Source organism: Brienomyrus brachyistius, chromosome 4 (genome assembly GCF_023856365.1).
Source record: "Brienomyrus brachyistius isolate T26 chromosome 4, BBRACH_0.4, whole genome shotgun sequence".
NCBI classification, from domain to species: Eukaryota; Metazoa; Chordata; class Actinopteri; order Osteoglossiformes; family Mormyridae; genus Brienomyrus; species Brienomyrus brachyistius.
In genome coordinates, this window is record NC_064536.1 from 5,974,989 (window position 1) to 5,992,262 (window position 17,274).

Here is a 17,274-nt window from a genome sequence, read left to right on the forward strand (position 1 = left end):
GTAACTCAAATAACCACTTGTTACAACCAAAGTATGCAGGAGAGCATCTTTGAACGCATAGCGTGCTGAACCTTGAAGCAGATGGAGCTACAGCAGCAGAAAGCCACACTGCTCCTGTCAGCTAAGAACAGGAAACCGAGGCTACGGTGGGTATGGGCTCAGCAAAATTCCACGATGTTAGATGGGAAAAACATTGCCTGGTCAGAGACTTCTGCTGCAACATCAGATGGTAGGATGAGAATTTAGCATAAGCAACATGAAAGCATGGGTCCATCCTGCCTTGTATCAATAATTCAGGCTGGTGTATGGTATAATGGTGTGGGGCATATTTTCGGGGTACACTTTTGGCCCCGTAGTACCACAGCATCCTTTAAATGCCACAGCCCACCTGAGTATTGTTGCTGACCATGTCCGTCCCTTTACCGTATGACCACAGTGCACCCAGCTTCTAATGCCTCCTTCCAGCAGAATAACACATCATGTCACAAAGCTCATATCATCTCGGACTGGTTTCTTGAACATGACAATAAGTTCACTGAACTCAAATAATCTCCACAGTCACCAGATCCAGTCACTCAATCCAACAGAGCAGCTATGGGTCGTGGAGGAACGTGATTCACACCACGAAGGTGCAGCCGACGAATCTGCAGCCACTGCGTGATGCCATCATGTGAACATGGACCGACGTCTCTAGGGAATGTTCAGGCACCTTGTTGAATGTGTGCCGTGAAGAATTAAGACAGTACTGAAGGCAATAGGGCGTCTATATATGTGTGTGTGTATGTGTTTATATTCTGTATGTGTTTGTATTGTAAATATATATATCCATCCATCCATCCATTTTCCAAACCGCTTATCCTACTGAGTCGCGGGGGGTCCGGAGCCTATCCCGGAAGCAATGGGCACGAGGCAGGGAACAACCCAGGATGGGGGGCCAGCCCATCGCAGGGCACACTCACACACCATTCACTCGCACATGCACTCCTATGGGCAATTTAGCAACTCCAATTAGCTTCAGCATGTCTTTGGACTGTGGGGGGAAACCGGAGTACCCGGAGGAAACCCCACGACGACATGGGGAGAACATGCAAACTCCGCACACATGCGACCCAGGCGGAGACTACTACTAACCACTGCACCACCATGCCGCCCCCCTATATATATATATGTATATATATGTATATATGTATGTATGTGTGTATATATATATATATCCATCCATCCATCCATCCATTTTCCAAACCGCTTATCCTATTGGGTCGCGGGGGGTCCGGAGCCTATCCCGGAATCAACGGGCACGAGGCAGGGAACAACCCAGGATGGGGGGCCAGCCCATCGCAGGGCACACTCACACACCATTCACTCACACATGCAGACCTACGGGCAATTCAGCAACTCCAATTAGCCTCAGCATGTTTTTGGACTGTGGGGGGAAACCGGAGTACCCGGAGGAAACCCCACGACGACATGGGGAGAACATGCAAACTCCGCACACATGTGACCCAGGCGGAGACTTGAACCCGGGTCCCAGAGGTGCGAGGCGACAGTGCTAACCACTGCACCACCATGCCGCCCCCCTATATATATATATATAATCAGATCAGATCACTGATGTATACATTTAACTGGCAAACCCCAAGCACTGAGTCTGTACAGTCACCTTTCTGTCAACCGTGTATTTTCTCATACATTCGTCCAGGTCGACGTTACCTCAGCCTGACAAAAAAGCCAAATCGTTAAACACGTGTAACATGTTGGATTTGCGTTTCGTTTCGTTTATTCTCACAAACTTGACTTTCATGTCAGTCACCAACATCTAAGCCAGGCACTGAACATGCAAGAACATAATGAAATGAGGTTAGTTTAATCACATGTGGCAATAGAGGTGCTCTTAAATGTTCCATGTCGAATCAAAAATATAAATGTGGGAATGATGTAACGTCACAGCACCGCAGAGGAATTCTAAGACCTGCACATCTGCAAGTGATTTTAGCAATTTGTCCTCCAAAATATAGTATACTATGGTCTTCCCATTTAATAATGGGAATCTTAAGTCCCATTACTGTCCAGCTTCAGTTGTGTGGAAAATGCAGGACACATAAGCAGATTAGGAGACTACTGATGCACTTGGTTCCTAAAGCATGTGGGTCTGATAGCACAGATAGAAACGGGTTGGGGGGGGGAGGCTAGTGGGGGCTACAATATCTGGCTTTTCTGCTTTGCCTTCAGGCAAATAACTTCATCTTAGCGCTTTAATCCTGTGTTTGTTTTCCTCTGGGAAACGGGGCCAAACACGGAGAAATAAAATCCAGGTCCCCGGTCACGTGAGGTCTGGCCGGCCGTCCTCGGCTCGCCCCCGGAGAAGATTCCTGTAGACGGTGCCAAAAAGCCTAATATGAAGGCGCTGGGATTCACAAATGAACTGCTGGTGTGCATGCATGCGAAGTGTCCTGCTCCCCGACACGAAGAGGGTAAAGGCCGCACACGACAGCGTACTTTCCGATTCCTTTTCACGATTACACTGCACATTCACGTCAATCTTTTTGCACCGAAGAATGGAGTGAATATTATGGTGAATTACTGATTTCATGGTTTTTTTCCCCCACTTCATCGACTTTTTAGCAGTCAAGTAAACTGCGTCCTGTAGTTAAATTAAACTTGGTCTTTAAATTTATGGATTCACCAGCACTCACAGCTGGAGTTTTGCACCACGCAGAAGCCCAGCGGGTTAAAAATGGAAATATTCAAATTAAAACATGTCAAAGCATTTTGATCACCTTCTCTACACTATTTCATTATCGTCATCGGAGTCCATCTTCCTTGATTCTCAGGCTGCTTCCCAAAAACACTGCACCTCTATCACTGGCAATTTTGACACCCCTATTGAGTTATGGGTGTGGGATGGATGGAGCTGGTTAAGGTTTCTGCATAAATTAACAGTACTGCTTGTAACACCAGGGGGCGAAAGCGCGTCTCGTCTCAGAAAATCTGTTCCATTGGAGGGTGGCAAATAAAAACGGACATATCGTTGATTATGGGACGATGCAGCTTTAATAATTTAGCCACAGTCCAAATGGTTAGATACAGTATATATCGTTTACTAGATGGAAGTTTCTGATAGCGTTATTGTTAACTTGGTGTTTAGTCCTTGCAGTAGGAGTCTATGAACGATATATAGTGTACATTTTGTGCAACGCCTGTCGTGTCCCGTGACTGCACGTTTATACTAAATGCTGAGGTGTATTTCTAACTCGTTTTAGATTTCTGTGTGTGGTTTAAGCCCTGCGCGGTTAAAGACTGAAAGGCTCTTGGCATCCTCCCGGGCACCAGCTGAAACCTGACAGACACGCTATGCGCCGGTTCACATGAGGTGGACGTTTCTGAAACGTAAACGCAAACGGGGGAGAAGAGAATAAAATTACCCACAGATCGCCTGTTCGTTAAAGGTGTGATTATCAAAATCAACAAGTTGCGGTTTCACGACCACTTTGGCTCAGCCATGACTTGAGAAAATAGAGCTTCGAGACTATTTTTTTTTGGGGGGGGGCGGTAAAAAAAAGACACAACCAACAATCTATATAATTACCATCATCTGCTGCTTTTTCCCTTTCTGGCAAAGAAACACTCCATCCATTTGCAGAAATCGCCTGCGGAAACGTTACATCAAAACTAATCATAACGATTAAAATCAGCTTTTCTGTGCAAGAGAAGGGCAATAGGCAAGTTCGAGGCAGACGTGAGGCTGTTTTATGTCGATATTTTGGGAGATCATATTTTATTTTATATTTTTTTAAATGGACACATTATGAGAAACAAAGGGGCAGTCGTGATGCATCCACGATCAGTTAATTTTACTGGAGTTCTGTTTTGCAGATTGGTTTAGACTGGGGTAGAGGCATGAGCTAATTGTATCCTGATCGTTGCCTTAAGGGGTTCAGAAGCCCCGGAGCAACTATTCTCTCTATTTTGTTCTGTCTACCTTAGCCAAGCTATTGCATTTCTCTCTGGTGTAGCAGGGGAAGCAGATCGCCAACGGAATCGGAGGGGGAAAAGAGTGCCAAAAAGGACAATTCGAGGTTCATCGATGTTTCAGGTAAGGAGCGATACATTTGGATTTGCAATTATTTGCAGAGGCTGGTGCGACCGGGACATTTAGGGCGCAGCTGCATTTACGCATGTGCCAGCGGAGAAGCGCCACACTTCTAACGAATAAAAAAAGACAAATTTAACCACTTCGTGGATGTCCGACTGCCGGTCGCGTCCCACAAAAACCGAAGGGGGCTGAATTTGTGGATTTATGACTCCGTTGAAAACATGGGAACCTCCGAAACCGCTTGCGCCCTCGATCTGAACCGGCTTCCGGCGTGTAGCCCAGACCCCCGAATAGCAAAAACTGTCATTTGTTGTGGTGCGCAACGGTGCCCCTCGTTTTTAGTGTGTCACCGTGAGATTTCCGATCTAGCTTTCACGGATCCTGGGTTATATACCAGTTTTATTTTGTGAATGTCCCAGATCAGTTAATGAAAGACGCCATTGTGGAGTAATTTTGCCAAGGGGGATTTGCCTTATTTTGTTAGACAGGAGGTACCTATTCCAAGTGCGTCAATGCTGATCACATGAATCACCCCTTTGTACTTGCCGTCTTTTGTAACGTGAGCCTTTTCTTTGTAAACCTGGAGGGAAAAAAAACGCTTTCTGTTGCCTGGGAAGGAGAATACGGTCTCTGGTGGGCTGACCCAAGCCAGCAGTGCAATGATTTCCAATAGCTGCAAACAATTTGAAATAGCGCAGGTCTCTGCCTTCGCTGCAATTTGTTTTACACTCCCGTAAAAACAAAGGCATAAGTCCGTGCTTTTCTGCGATTTCGGCTCCCCTGAAACTTAGACGGGGCAGTGCGAGGTCCCTATTTAGCTACAAAAATCGTGGGATCTTATCACGGAATTAGACGACGAAGTAATTAACATTACGTCGTTTCAGTGTTGCTGGGATCTACACGTTTATACATATACTTTACACTTAGTTTATGCCGAAATGCAATAATGCGGCGTGGGGAGAAAAAGTGTAAATGGAGAAATGACCGAGTCGTAAGAAACACTACCGCCATTGTGTGGTCAGTGGAGCTAACTTTGACTTTTGGCTTGGTGAGCAGAGTTATTATCCTCAAATTGCATTACAAATTATGTTAATTATGGCAAATGTGCAATCGGAAACGACCGAGTGGCTTGAGTTTTTTTGCGTGTTGTTTATATTAAACCAGCTTGTACCGTTGTATAAAAATATTTATAAATAGTTCCATTGCCGTTACATTCATAAAACTAGCGTGGAGTATGTCTTTCTAAAATCATGTGCAATGCTTCACTTTAATGATATTTCTTGGTAACAAGGTATTTACGTCATTATTGTGTAGGTTAATCAATCTGAGAGCAAGTCACAAAAGTATACTTTGCCATGTCTGTGTAATAACTGCACACATTATGCCGACACTGAGGTTTTTGAGTATTTTTTTCATGTGCATCGACATTGTGCCGGGCTACACGCTAGAGGGCGCTGTTGTGGTATACCCGGCACACGTCCCTCCCACCACCGATGTCCACAAGTAACTAAATTTAGTTTAGAAACCTCTCCACTGATAAGAAGGGCCTGAAAATGCCTGGATGAATAAATATGTTTCCGTTAAGATGACAAAAAATATGCCACATCGGATCTTCAAGTGCTAACCATGGCAGACAAACTTATGAGAGCTCTCAAATCAATTTTAAGGGTCTATATATTATATTTGAATGGTTGTGCTTATCATGTATTAGTGTTGAGGGAAATCGTTCTTCTGAAGATTACGATGAACATGGCGAGGTTACAATGTCAATAGTCCCTCGAAGTTTCAAAGACATTTCGGTTTATCAGAGCCGAACATTTAATAGCTTTTAACTTGCTTTTCAGAAAGATCTCCCTGCCACTGATTTAGAGGCAAAGTCATGAGTTGTGGTCGTTGAAAGTCTGGCACATTGTACATTTTTTTCGTTAAGAACTGATGGAAATATCTGGTCAGCTAACTCACCCTTACAATGGATAAATGAAGGGTCGAGGTTGAACAAAACCAGCTTGGATTGAGGTTGTACGTGATCAGAAGTAATGGAGTGGATTTCTCTCTACAAAGTGGGTCGACCTTGATCAGCTCATCATTCTGACTTTATACATATACTTTACGGCCAAATTAGGATGGTTCACAGCTATGGATCTCGTTAGGTTCTAACTGACGAGTAAAATGGAAGATTACATTTTTAAAAGTACACCATAATTGGGAATAAGGCCGTCGCACCGGACTGAGAGGAACATATTCTGAATATTAAAAACTGTTCTCTTTAGGCAAAAATGTATCCAAACGCAAAGTTCTAAATGATATGATATATGCCGACAGGATCCTCCACCTTAATCCAAATGCACCGATTTTTGTAGCATGGGCATTGGTTTGCTTTGTAAAGTGGTCTTATAAGCTCTCTTTATAATCGCGTCCAGCAAGTCCTCTCTCATCCACCCTGGAAGCCCTTTGTACCGGTACCTGGACGACCCGCCTTCCCCGTCGTACTTCAGATCCGACCAAAGACACGGAGCTGAAGAGCACAAAGCCGCGTCTGGAAAAGCTGGAGAGACGGGGTGCGAAGCGCAGCTGTGCAGACACACCCCATAAGCCCCGGGATGCGCCCCTGGTGCGTTTCACGCAACAGCGGGTCTCGGCAAAGTGCGCTCTAAAAGCTGAATGCATTCTGAGCGAGAGGGAGGGCGGATCAGCCGGAGCCGGCGAAGGACGCTTTGGGAATCACTCTTCATGAAGTTACATGTACATATATAGGCTAAGAGCGCGGGGATGCTGCAGCGCATCCAGGTCAGCGTCGCGGGTTAAAAAGTTGGGTAGTGATGGGGACTCCTGCATGTGAAATCCCCGATTAGACGACAGATTTGTGAAACACGTCTGGAACAGCAGTCATCATAGAAGAGCAGTAAAAGCGACATCTTTGGGTACGAAAATAAAGCGAGCGGCAGAAACTTGCTCGGCATCGGGATGCAGACGCTGGCGAGGGTCGCGAAGTTACCGAAAGCGTGCGCGGGACAGAGCCTGGGCGCAGGGCTCTCATGCCCCGAGCCTGGGTTGCCCCCCGCGCACATATCCCCGCAAATGGGTTCCAGAGCCCCGGATCGTTTCCAGCCGCACCGAGTAGGGGATGGCGCAGAAAGCGCACGCCGGAAAGCGCCGAAGCGGCCGCGGCAGATGCCCGTCGCTACGGTGTACGGAGCCGGCTCTCCCGAGGAGCTCCGTGCGGGATTGGCGGAGCCGGTCGCCGGTTCGAGACGGGAGGGTGGCGCCGCGGCTCCACACAAGGCTGACGGACGGTCCGCCTATAAGTCGCCGACTTCGGTGCCCCAAACACAGGTAACGGCGGATCGTTATAGCTGGAAATTTGTCCTCAGATGGAGTGTCGTTGGGGTAACAAAGCGTCCCACATGATGTGCATTTAATATAAATCACTTAAATAGGTTGCTATTCATTATTGGTATCCACACATGGGCTGTCTGGTTATAAAGTGGCTCACGATAAGAACTGGAATGAATGAGAGGCAAATTTGATTTTAAAATGCTTTGACATAAGTGTTGGGTTCCACCATTGATTTGGGTTTCTTTCATATGTTTGCGTCTAAGATCCACACGTTCCGACTTTGCGTGTTAGGTTGGATTGATAGGGGTTTTCATAAGAACTTCACAATTTTCTGAAAGTCAGGGCGAGCCTTCTGTGGGCACTTGGCAAACTCCGGCGACACAGCGGACTTCATGTCGCATGTCGGGGTCGAGCATTTTCACTGCACTGCGCCACCGCTGGGACCCATTAAGACCGCCCTGGGGGAGAGCAGGGAAGGGTATCGCGGATAAATGAATGCCTAGCGCTTCGAAATGCAACCTTAAAATGACTCCCGAGATATGCTACAAGGCTTCCCTACCCAACGCAAACATTTGATTATTTACATTTATTTATTTATTATTACTAAGCTTTGATTAAAAAAAATATATATCCAGAGCTAAATTGGTTTGTCCTTTTGGTTTGAGTGAAATTAGACCGTTCACCCTTCAGCCAACCTTGGAGACGAAAATGGATTTTGGGACCTCCTGCTGTGTGTGGGGGGGGGGGGGGAGGCAGGGGGGAGGAGGGGTTATGTATATATCACATTGTGGGGACCAAGTATCCCAACAAAGTGATACAAACCTGTTCTTCTGCTGTTGTGAGAACCATTTTTTGGTCCCCGCAAGGGGAAACTCAATTTCATATAAATTTGTGACTGCAATCAAAAAACTAAAAATGCCCAAAGTCTTGTACTTTGTTTGGTTACTTATGGTTAAGGTTAGGGCTGGGTAGAGGTTAAGGTCATCATTGTTGGGATTAGGGGTTTTCAAAGAAAATGAATGTGGAAATGAATGGACGTTCCCCAGAAAGATATGGATACAAACGTGTGTTTTTCCTTCATTCATTCATTTTTGCTCAGTCCCCGGACAGCTCGGCAAGTGCAGGATCGAGGTGATCCTGCAGCCTGTCCCACAATGTGAAGTTAGTAGGGCAGCGGAAACCCCAGATGGTATGCCAGTTTGCTGCAGTTGCTGTAGTTTTAACAATGAGCAGTTTTAGCGTATTAGCAAACTGCATGGTAAGGCCTACAATTCCCAGCATGCCCTTCCAGGCCGTCGACCTTCATCCTGACATTGTGTCTGCATGTCTGCGATCCATTGAGAAAAAGAAGTGACTTAAAACTAGTTTTGTGCATGGTGCCATGTTTGGTTTAATTCAGGGAGAACCGAATCGACGATGAAGTAGGTACAGTATCTATGTACAGAGCTTAAGGGTTTGCTGCTCGCCAAAGGCAAATAAGGTGTGTGACCCTGTAGCTATTTTTAAATTAATTTTAAGCCATATATGGTATCTTCTTGTCCTGTTTATGCATAGGCATCTGGTAGCTTGGATCCGAATAACACATTAGTGATGTGAAAACAGCAAGAGTGTCTGGAAATATGAAGTAATTGTAAGTGATTTGAAAATCAGATGGGTGTTGAACGTACAGCCATCCTTGACACTGTGTGGTTCATACCACCATCATACAGAATCGGGTGACAGTGCCAAGACTTCGGAGGACTCCCGTGATGCCGCAAAATGGGTCAGTCCGGCCTGTGATTCATCACCTCTGACAGGCGGAGCTGCGGCCTGCGGTGTGCTGCTTGTTACGTCGTACCTTTTTTTCAGTTTGGGATGGGGGGGGGGGGTGATCCGTCACTACAAGTGGTTGTGACAGCAGGGCTTGGGGCAGCTTGCTGCTCTCACACACCACCTACCCCCATCTAGGATGAGACTCAGGGTGTCTGTAGGTGAATTACCAGTAACCCCCCTCCAAACTGGAAGTGGGAGTGTCCTCGCCCCGTAATGGATTTGCGTCCAGCCAGGTGTGGAATTCAGTAAATCGACCTGCCAGAGCTTCAAGATGGTGCCCCTGCGTTAACAGCTGTGGGGTTGCGGGGGAGGTAAATATCTTCCTGGATGCTACTGGATATCTCAGCTGGGTAACTAACCTGCTGTTGCAAACCAACTCCATACACGCCTTACGGAAATGTTCAATGAGTCAGACCGATAGAGGCTTCTGTCTAAGTAATGCTTTGTAAATGATGTAAAAGGACAGGTTTGTATGGCACATTATTTATGTATAACAAGAATCTGACACAAGGTTTCACTGAAGTTACCTGATTCAGAGACTCCGGAATGCAAAAGCCAAAGCACTGGCTACAGTCAAAAGCCTTTATGTTATATGAATTGCCTTGTATCCTTGTGAATTGAGGTTACGTTTAATATGGTGTTTAGTCTCTTTGTTACCATGGCTTCCATGGGCTCTCCAGGGCAAAGGTTTTGAAGGTTTTAATTAGCCTGGGTGCTCTTCGTCGCATAGCGATTATGATTTCAGCATTGCCGTTTCTAGTGCTGTTTTCATCGGGCAGATTGTTTGAAAAGACTCTGTGCGTTTTGTAGGCGAAGTGTGCCAACTTGCGACCTTCCCCCCCCCCCCCCCCCCCCTTTATGGTTGATGGAAATCCTGTCTGACAGGGCCGGGACGCCCTGTCACTTGGCCCCTTTGTGCAGACAGTCGTGTCATCCGCCGTGGCCCCGGGGCTGCAGTCTGGCCCCGCAAGCCCGGGGGCCTTCTGCTCGCCCCTGGCTCTGCAGCCAGCCTTGCAGCCCTGATGGTCTGTGCTAGAACAGAGCCCACGGAACGTTCCATTACACTGAAATGCAGGGGGGGGGGGGGGGTGTCAGGCCAATATTCTCAGGGCTTCCCTCCCAATGGAACAGCCCTGCCTCAGCAGCTAGGGCAGGGGTTGGGAACCTGAACCACGGAGAGCCGGTACAGGTTTTTGGGATGGCCTCTCAATCAGCCAATAACGGTGAGTCCCCAGGACAGGAGTGGAGCTGAGAACCCACACCTACTCTCCATGGATCAGGTTCCCCACCCCTAAGCTAGGGAATGCTAGGTAGTTTTTACGAAGCAGTAATTGTCCTGCTTTTCTTCTTTACCTGAAATGTAATTAAACATCCATGTCCGTTCAGTCTTACTGAAGTTATTTTAAGTCACTATCATGTAATTCATTGTAATTTTATTTGTTTGTGGAAAGCCTTTGTTTAAAAATATAAAATATCAGTTCTAATGTAGCTTTGATGGTATACAAGGTATAACAGCGTTCAAATGTTTGATGACAATTATTATTAGTTGAGTGAACGTTAAAAGTATACATTGCTTTTGTTGTGTAGCATTTCGTTGTGTTTTTTGCTGTGTTTTATTTGGTCCTTGTCTGTTGTTGGAAGGTTAATCTAGATGGTTAATCAGTCTCCGTTTATCTTCCCGATGCAGGACAACCGGACCAACATGTCACGTCCCATGATAACCAGGTCGCCGGCCTCGCCCCTGAGCAGTCAGGGAATCCCCACACCAGCTCAGCTCACCAAGTCCAATGCACCTGTGCACATCGATGTGGGCGGTCACATGTACACCAGCAGCCTGGCCACCCTCACAAAGTACCCCGAGTCCAGGTGATCCCCCCCCCCCACCTCAGAACCAAGAAATCTCGTCAATTCAGACACTCCCTGGGTTACGACAGGGTTGCATTCCGATAAATCGTAAGGCGAAAATGCATTTTAAAGTGCGCCTAACCTAACAAACATAGCCTACCTTAAACATGTTCAGAACACTTACATTAGCACATTAACACAAGGCCTGTTTTATAATAAAGTGTGAAAAATCTCATGAAATTTATGCAATGATCATACCCATCGTAAAGTTGAAATATCGTAACGCAGACCTTTGTAACCTGCGGAGCATCTATATTAATCAGCGCGGTTAGGTGATCATAAAGGCTATTACTGCCCATAATACTCTTCGACGGGAAACCATCTACAATAGATGAAATAATACAAAACAATTTACAATGTAGCGTCTGAGGTCCAATCACAATTCTGGACACGTGCTGCATTGGGAAACGCTAATAAAAAATTAAATGACACGAAATGTACTAATTTAATAGATGATCCATTGGGTGCTTGTGACACATGCTGTCTGAAACAGGATGGCCGCTGTCCGCAGGCTGCGTCATTTAAAATTACGATCTTGAGAAGGCTGCCTGACCACGTTATTGTGTGATATTTTAAGAAATATATTTTTTTCGGAATTCTGCCGAATCCATCGTATCAGAGATTCTTCGATAATAATGAATGACTGCTCGAGTGAGATCCTATGCCATCCATCCCGTTTGGTCTCTCCGACCTGTCTGTCTTCATTAGCTCGGAGAATGGTTCATTGTCACCCTTCATGGTGCCCGTTTTAATGTTGTGTGACATCCATCCAGAGTGGTCCGGCTAATGCAGGGTACCGTAAGCAGTTCTGTTGTGCTAGCTGGACTCCCTGAGCCAGCTGTAACGGATTAGTTGACCAGAATTAGCGTTGGCAAGGTGACAGATGGCTTTGGGAGAATGTGCCTTTTAGTGACGCTGATATTCCATTGTGCATCCGGAAATCTGCCCGTTTTTTTGCTCAGAAGGAAGTTTTCTGGGCTGAGGTGGCAGGGCCGTCCATGGTGGAGCTAGCAGGGAGTGTACATGGTTCCCCCAAGCTGCGTGGTGTTAGCAGATTAAAAATGCCCGCAGAGGGAGGCTATTGCCATTGATGTAGTAGTTGCTGGAACATGTGATACCGTTCTTCAGAGAGGACGCTTTGCTCCACAGGATCGGCCGGCTCTTCGACGGCACGGAGCCCATCGTGCTGGACAGCCTCAAACAGCACTACTTCATCGACAGGGACGGACACATGTTCCGGTATATTCTGAACTTCCTCAGGACTTCTAAGCTCCTTATTCCTGACGACTTCAAGGTGAGCATCACCAAAGCCTCCAGTCAAGAATTATGTATGTGTGTGTGTGTGTGTGTGTGTGTGTGTGTGTGTGAGAGAGAGAGAGAGAGAGCTTGTGCCGGATTTACTACATCATTTACTACATCAAACTAAAACTCTGAGGACATTCAGTGCACTGCGGACTCTCTCTACTACAGTAGTGAGGGTTGATCAGTTAAGAAGCCCAGAGCCATGAGCAGGAAATCATTTGAAACTGTGGCTTTACAGAAACGCTGGGGCAGTTGACTGTGGGAAAATGTTGTGCAGTCAGCATTTTATCTAAATCTTCTCTAAATATTCCTAGGAAAGATATCAGCTCCTGCAATCAGTCTGTTTCTCTTTTTCTTTCTTTCTTTCTTTCTTTCTTTTTTTTTAATGATAATAGTCCTTGGGATCTAAGCACTGGGACCAGTTACTGGGAAACATGGTACCCCCCCGAAGAGGGACAGGCCAAATGCCAGAGGGCCTTTTCTCTATACACACTCACAATCCCACTCTTCCTGTTCTCTCTCTCCCTCTGTTCTCTCTCCTCCCCACCCTCTCCCATTGTCTCCCCCCAACCACAGGACTACAGCCTGCTGTACGAGGAGGCCCGCTACTTCCAGCTGCAGCCGCTGCTGGCCGAGCTGGAGCGCTGGAAGCAGGAGCGGGAGCTGGGCTGGGCGTCGCGGCCCTGCGAGTGTCTGGTGGTGCGCGTGGCGCCCGACCTCGGCGAGCGCATCAGCCTGAGCGGCGACAAGGCGCTCATCGAGGAGGTCTTCCCCGAGATCGGCGACGTCATGTGCAACTCGGTCAACGCTGGATGGAATCACGACTCGACGCACGTCATCCGCTTCCCGCTCAACGGCTACTGCCACCTCAACTCCGTCCAGGTGACTGACCTCCATTTAACCCCAAGAGAAACTTCCGTGAGCCTCATTCCAACGTCAGGGTTCCCGCAGACCTTTCGCTCATAACGTTTAAGTCCTTCATCTCTAGTTTCCATTTGCCCCTCCCTCGTTTCCATGTGTACGTCACGCATCTGCTCCGAGACCAAGAAACATGCCATTAATCTCCTTCGCCTTGTGCTGTGCCCCCCCCCTCCTCCCTCCCACCCTCCCAAAATTCCTGCTCCTTTGGAGAGAGTGCGAATTTGGCTCCCCCAAGCGGGACCGGCTTTGAAGCAGCCCGCTAGCGAGGCCTGGCTGGGGGCTCAGCTATAATCCTGTTTGGTTATTAAAACGAGATGCCACTGGGCTTTTCGTCTGCTCTAATGGAGTAGAGAGGGGGCTAGTGCCAGCAGTCAGAGACCTTTGTAGTCTGGCATGCCATCCAGCCCCAGGCCTGGCAGACAGCTGAGCTCTACAGCGTCCAAACGGCCCAGAAAACCCACAGTGCCCCCTGGGGGCCTCTTAATGGAATGCGGGCCCAAGCCCTCCGGAAATGTCTGCACATGTCTACGGGGCTGGAGGATTATGGGAATGGGGGTGTGGATGTGTGTTCACAATGAGGGGCTTTATTAAGTGACACAAACAGGACGTTTGTACCTATCTGTACGTCCATCTGTCTCTAACATTTAATTCCATATTTTATGCTTTGTGACACACAGGGCTAAACACAGGTATTCAGTATAGATTCGATACCATCTGTCGGTGTAAAAGCCGTTGGTTCCTTTCACCGAAGCTGATGTTTTGTGGCTGTGGATGTGCTGTTTTGTTAGTTGCCCAGAGGTGGCGCCATAACGCGACATCCTGCACTCTCCAGGTGCTGGAGCGGCTGCAGCAGAGGGGGTTCGAGATCGCCGGCTCCTGCGGCGGCGGCGTGGACTCGTCGCAGTTCAGCGAGTACGTCCTGAAGCGAGACACCAGGAGGGGACAGAGAGGGTCCGGCGTCATCCGGATAAAACAGGAGGAGCTGGACTAAAATGGTCTCCGTTCCATCTCCGGGCCAAGAGACATATTTAACTGTGTCACCTTTAATACGGCATCTGGAGAACCCGTCAAAGGGAAAACAAAGATTTTTTTTATTAAAAGAAAAAACCAAGTACTGAACCCTGAGGAACTTTGTTGACTGGCAGGATCGCCGGGCCCGTTATCCAAACCCAGGACTCCACTCCCAGGCTCCAGAATAAAGTTTGTTTTAGAACTTTGATGCTCTTAATGCTCCTCAAATGATACGATGGGGATCCGTTCTCCCCGCTGGTTGGCACCATTTTGAGTACACTGATAAGACCCACAGCTAGCTGGGAACACAGCTGACATTTTCAGTGATTTTGGATATTTTGTGTGCTTAGTCTATAATGCTGCTTTGTGTTTTTCTTTTTTTAATTAAAACTTTTTTGAAATATTATATCCTTATATATATATATATCCATGACCCGAAATAGACGTGGTTAGACTAGTACATTCCGTTTTAATTTCTATACATTTGCAAAGGTTTTTTTATTTGTTTGTTTTTATTTTTAATAATGCCCGATGCACATTGTGGTTTACTCAGTTACAAAAGTACATTTGATACTTCTGATATATATACATATACCCACACTCACCGTGAACAGAAAGAAGGATTATCTGCATGCTGTGGTCTGCAAAAGAATATGAGAGAAATTGTTCTTTGTGGTATAATCATTTCCGGGGCAGCATACACAGTGCAGAGTGAAACTATGAAAATTAGCTGAACATTGCCAGTAAGTATTGATGGCAGTTCTGACATACCGAGAGCATCTGCGCTGCTTGTTCCAGCGTTCGACGCACCTTAGATGCCCCCTCTGGCCTTCCCACAGCAGCTGCGCAAGGAGATGGATGGTTCCGGAGAACGAGAAGCTGAAAATGAACGTCTGCCTCCGTTCATTTATCACGCCGTTCTGCCGAATTCCGTCTCCATCCAAGCCCATTAGTGCTTCTCCTCCAGTTCGGCACGGTTCCTCAGCCATGAGCCGATACACCGGTGTGTGATTTTCCTGCGGTCCCGGTCTGGAGCCGAGTGGGACACCGTGGTCGGTAGGTCACTGTGTGCTCTGGAGATCCTGGCTCTCCCGGTCCCTGTCCCCTCTCCCACCACCGAAATGTGCTCTAGCGTTTCCTCTGAAGACCCAAATTCCATCATTCATTGTGTTTGTACTTTTTTTAAAAATTAAATAACCCAACTGCGCGACCCGGTAGGATAAGGGGGTTGGAAAATGGATGTTTGGATAACCCAGCAGTGGCACCTATGAGACCTGTGTGATGTGCTGGATTTTTAAAACATTTAGACTCAATGTCGACGTAATACAAAAGTTCCAAAAGCTAAGGGTAAATGTACCCTATCAAGGGAGTATTAGAGAACAAATGAAGAAGAGCTGAAGGACTTCTTGAGCCATGGAAGTGAGGCTTTCACAGATACAGCCTCCGTTTCTCCTAGCGGCCTACTGGACAGCTGGGTGTAGTGGGGATTGTAGTCCTACAGGAATTACATGGAGGTCCTTCACCCATAGCTAGTCCTTTCCTCCTCGACATTTACTCATTTGTGGTGAGTCACAGATCTGCCAGTGGGCAAACCGTTGACCCAGATTCACGTGTCGCTGGCCTATTACTTCAGCAGGCCAGTTTCTGGTGGGCGCTTCTGGCGCTGTGATGTACCCCATATTCCTATCTGTAGACCCAAAACCTCAGCCACCCTTCGCCTGTCTCTGTCTGCTCATGCCCCTATCATTCCCATCCAAGGAAAATCGTAGATGGTGTCACAGTACATCTGACCCAGAGAAACATCTCAAAGAAAATTAGAGAGACTCTTTCATCTTAGTCTTGCTTATTTTCTGTTTAACTCTCTTAACTTAAGGAAACGCAATCCCCTTACGGTACAGAATACTTGGCAAGGATGCTCCGTCCTTTAGGCAACTTTGAATGCAGAGATGAGTCAGTCATGAACATTTTCCTCTGGGGTAATAGAACAGCATGAGCCAGGAAATCAGATGGAGCTTCGAAGGGCTACGGACATAAAGGGTTTTGTGTTCTTAATGTCACAAAACGTCCTGGAATCATTTCTATTTCACACATGTTTCTGTTGTCAATGGCCTGGTTAAAGAAGGCAAAAAGAAACCAGACTGTCTGTAAACTTGATTTATTCCAAATGCAACAAACTGTGCCAGCTGACTGAATAAAGGAAGTAACCGTACAGTTGAGCCCCGCTGTTTGTGAGTCGCTTGGGCGCGAAAATGATTTGAACTCTACACAAGCACATTTTAGGAAGACTTGGCAGCAGCGTTATTTTTCATAAGTTTGTTACCCACGATATTTATTGATGGAAAATCCCCCTTTTGGATGTAGGGTCTGTACTTCACCGTGTGGATTAGTGAGCGTACCCAATACAGGTTTAGCCTGGCTGATTGTAAATCCTTCACATTCCAGATGGATCAGTCTACTTTAACTTCATGTGTATCGGTAATTTTTTAACCATACTATTTGGAGAAAGATCAACAATGGAAAAACATTCGCTAACCTTGGATTCAGGTACTGGAATAAAAGGTCATAAAAACCTATCAACTATGCATTGCTGTTGTGAGACTGGGTATTGTTTTATTAGCAGAGTATAAGTGCGATTATAGGTAATGGGAGTCTGACACAATCCTTCATACATTCTGCAAATGAGTTTCATTTCCCAACCTTTACAGAGACTCCTAATTCCTAGTCATATAATCTTGTATCACGCAAACTCTTGGACCACAGCAACCCCCTCCCCCGCATGGAAATTACTCTTTATCCCCATCAACTCTTCAAGACTGCATTTCCCATAAATCATCACGGTGGCATATTACCATAAACTTTTGCACTTACTAAATATTTTGGTTTGCATTATCAAC

General features: G+C 46.6%; 1 protein-coding gene across 4 annotated transcripts; it reads left to right on the top strand.

Annotated features, from left to right (window-relative positions):
• Positions 1 to 3,058: 3,058 nt before the first annotated feature.
• On the top strand, positions 3,059 to 16,962 carry LOC125740733 (BTB/POZ domain-containing protein KCTD1-like). 4 transcript variants are annotated; one of them, XM_049012291.1, is made up of 6 exons: positions 3,059 to 3,446; positions 4,014 to 4,093; positions 10,929 to 11,107; positions 12,296 to 12,440; positions 13,025 to 13,330; positions 14,202 to 16,962. In XM_049012291.1, exons 2-6 carry the CDS (start codon positions 4,085 to 4,087, stop codon positions 14,358 to 14,360), a joined length of 798 nt encoding a protein of 265 aa, XP_048868248.1. In that variant the 5' UTR covers positions 3,059 to 3,446; positions 4,014 to 4,084; the 3' UTR covers positions 14,361 to 16,962. The 4 variants fall into 4 exon arrangements, with proteins under 4 accessions (XP_048868248.1, XP_048868249.1, XP_048868246.1 ...); XM_049012292.1 differs by lacking the exon at positions 3,059 to 3,446 and adding an exon at positions 3,472 to 3,719; XM_049012289.1 differs by lacking the exon at positions 3,059 to 3,446 and having other exon boundaries at positions 3,765 to 4,093.
• Positions 16,963 to 17,274: the final 312 nt, after the last annotated feature.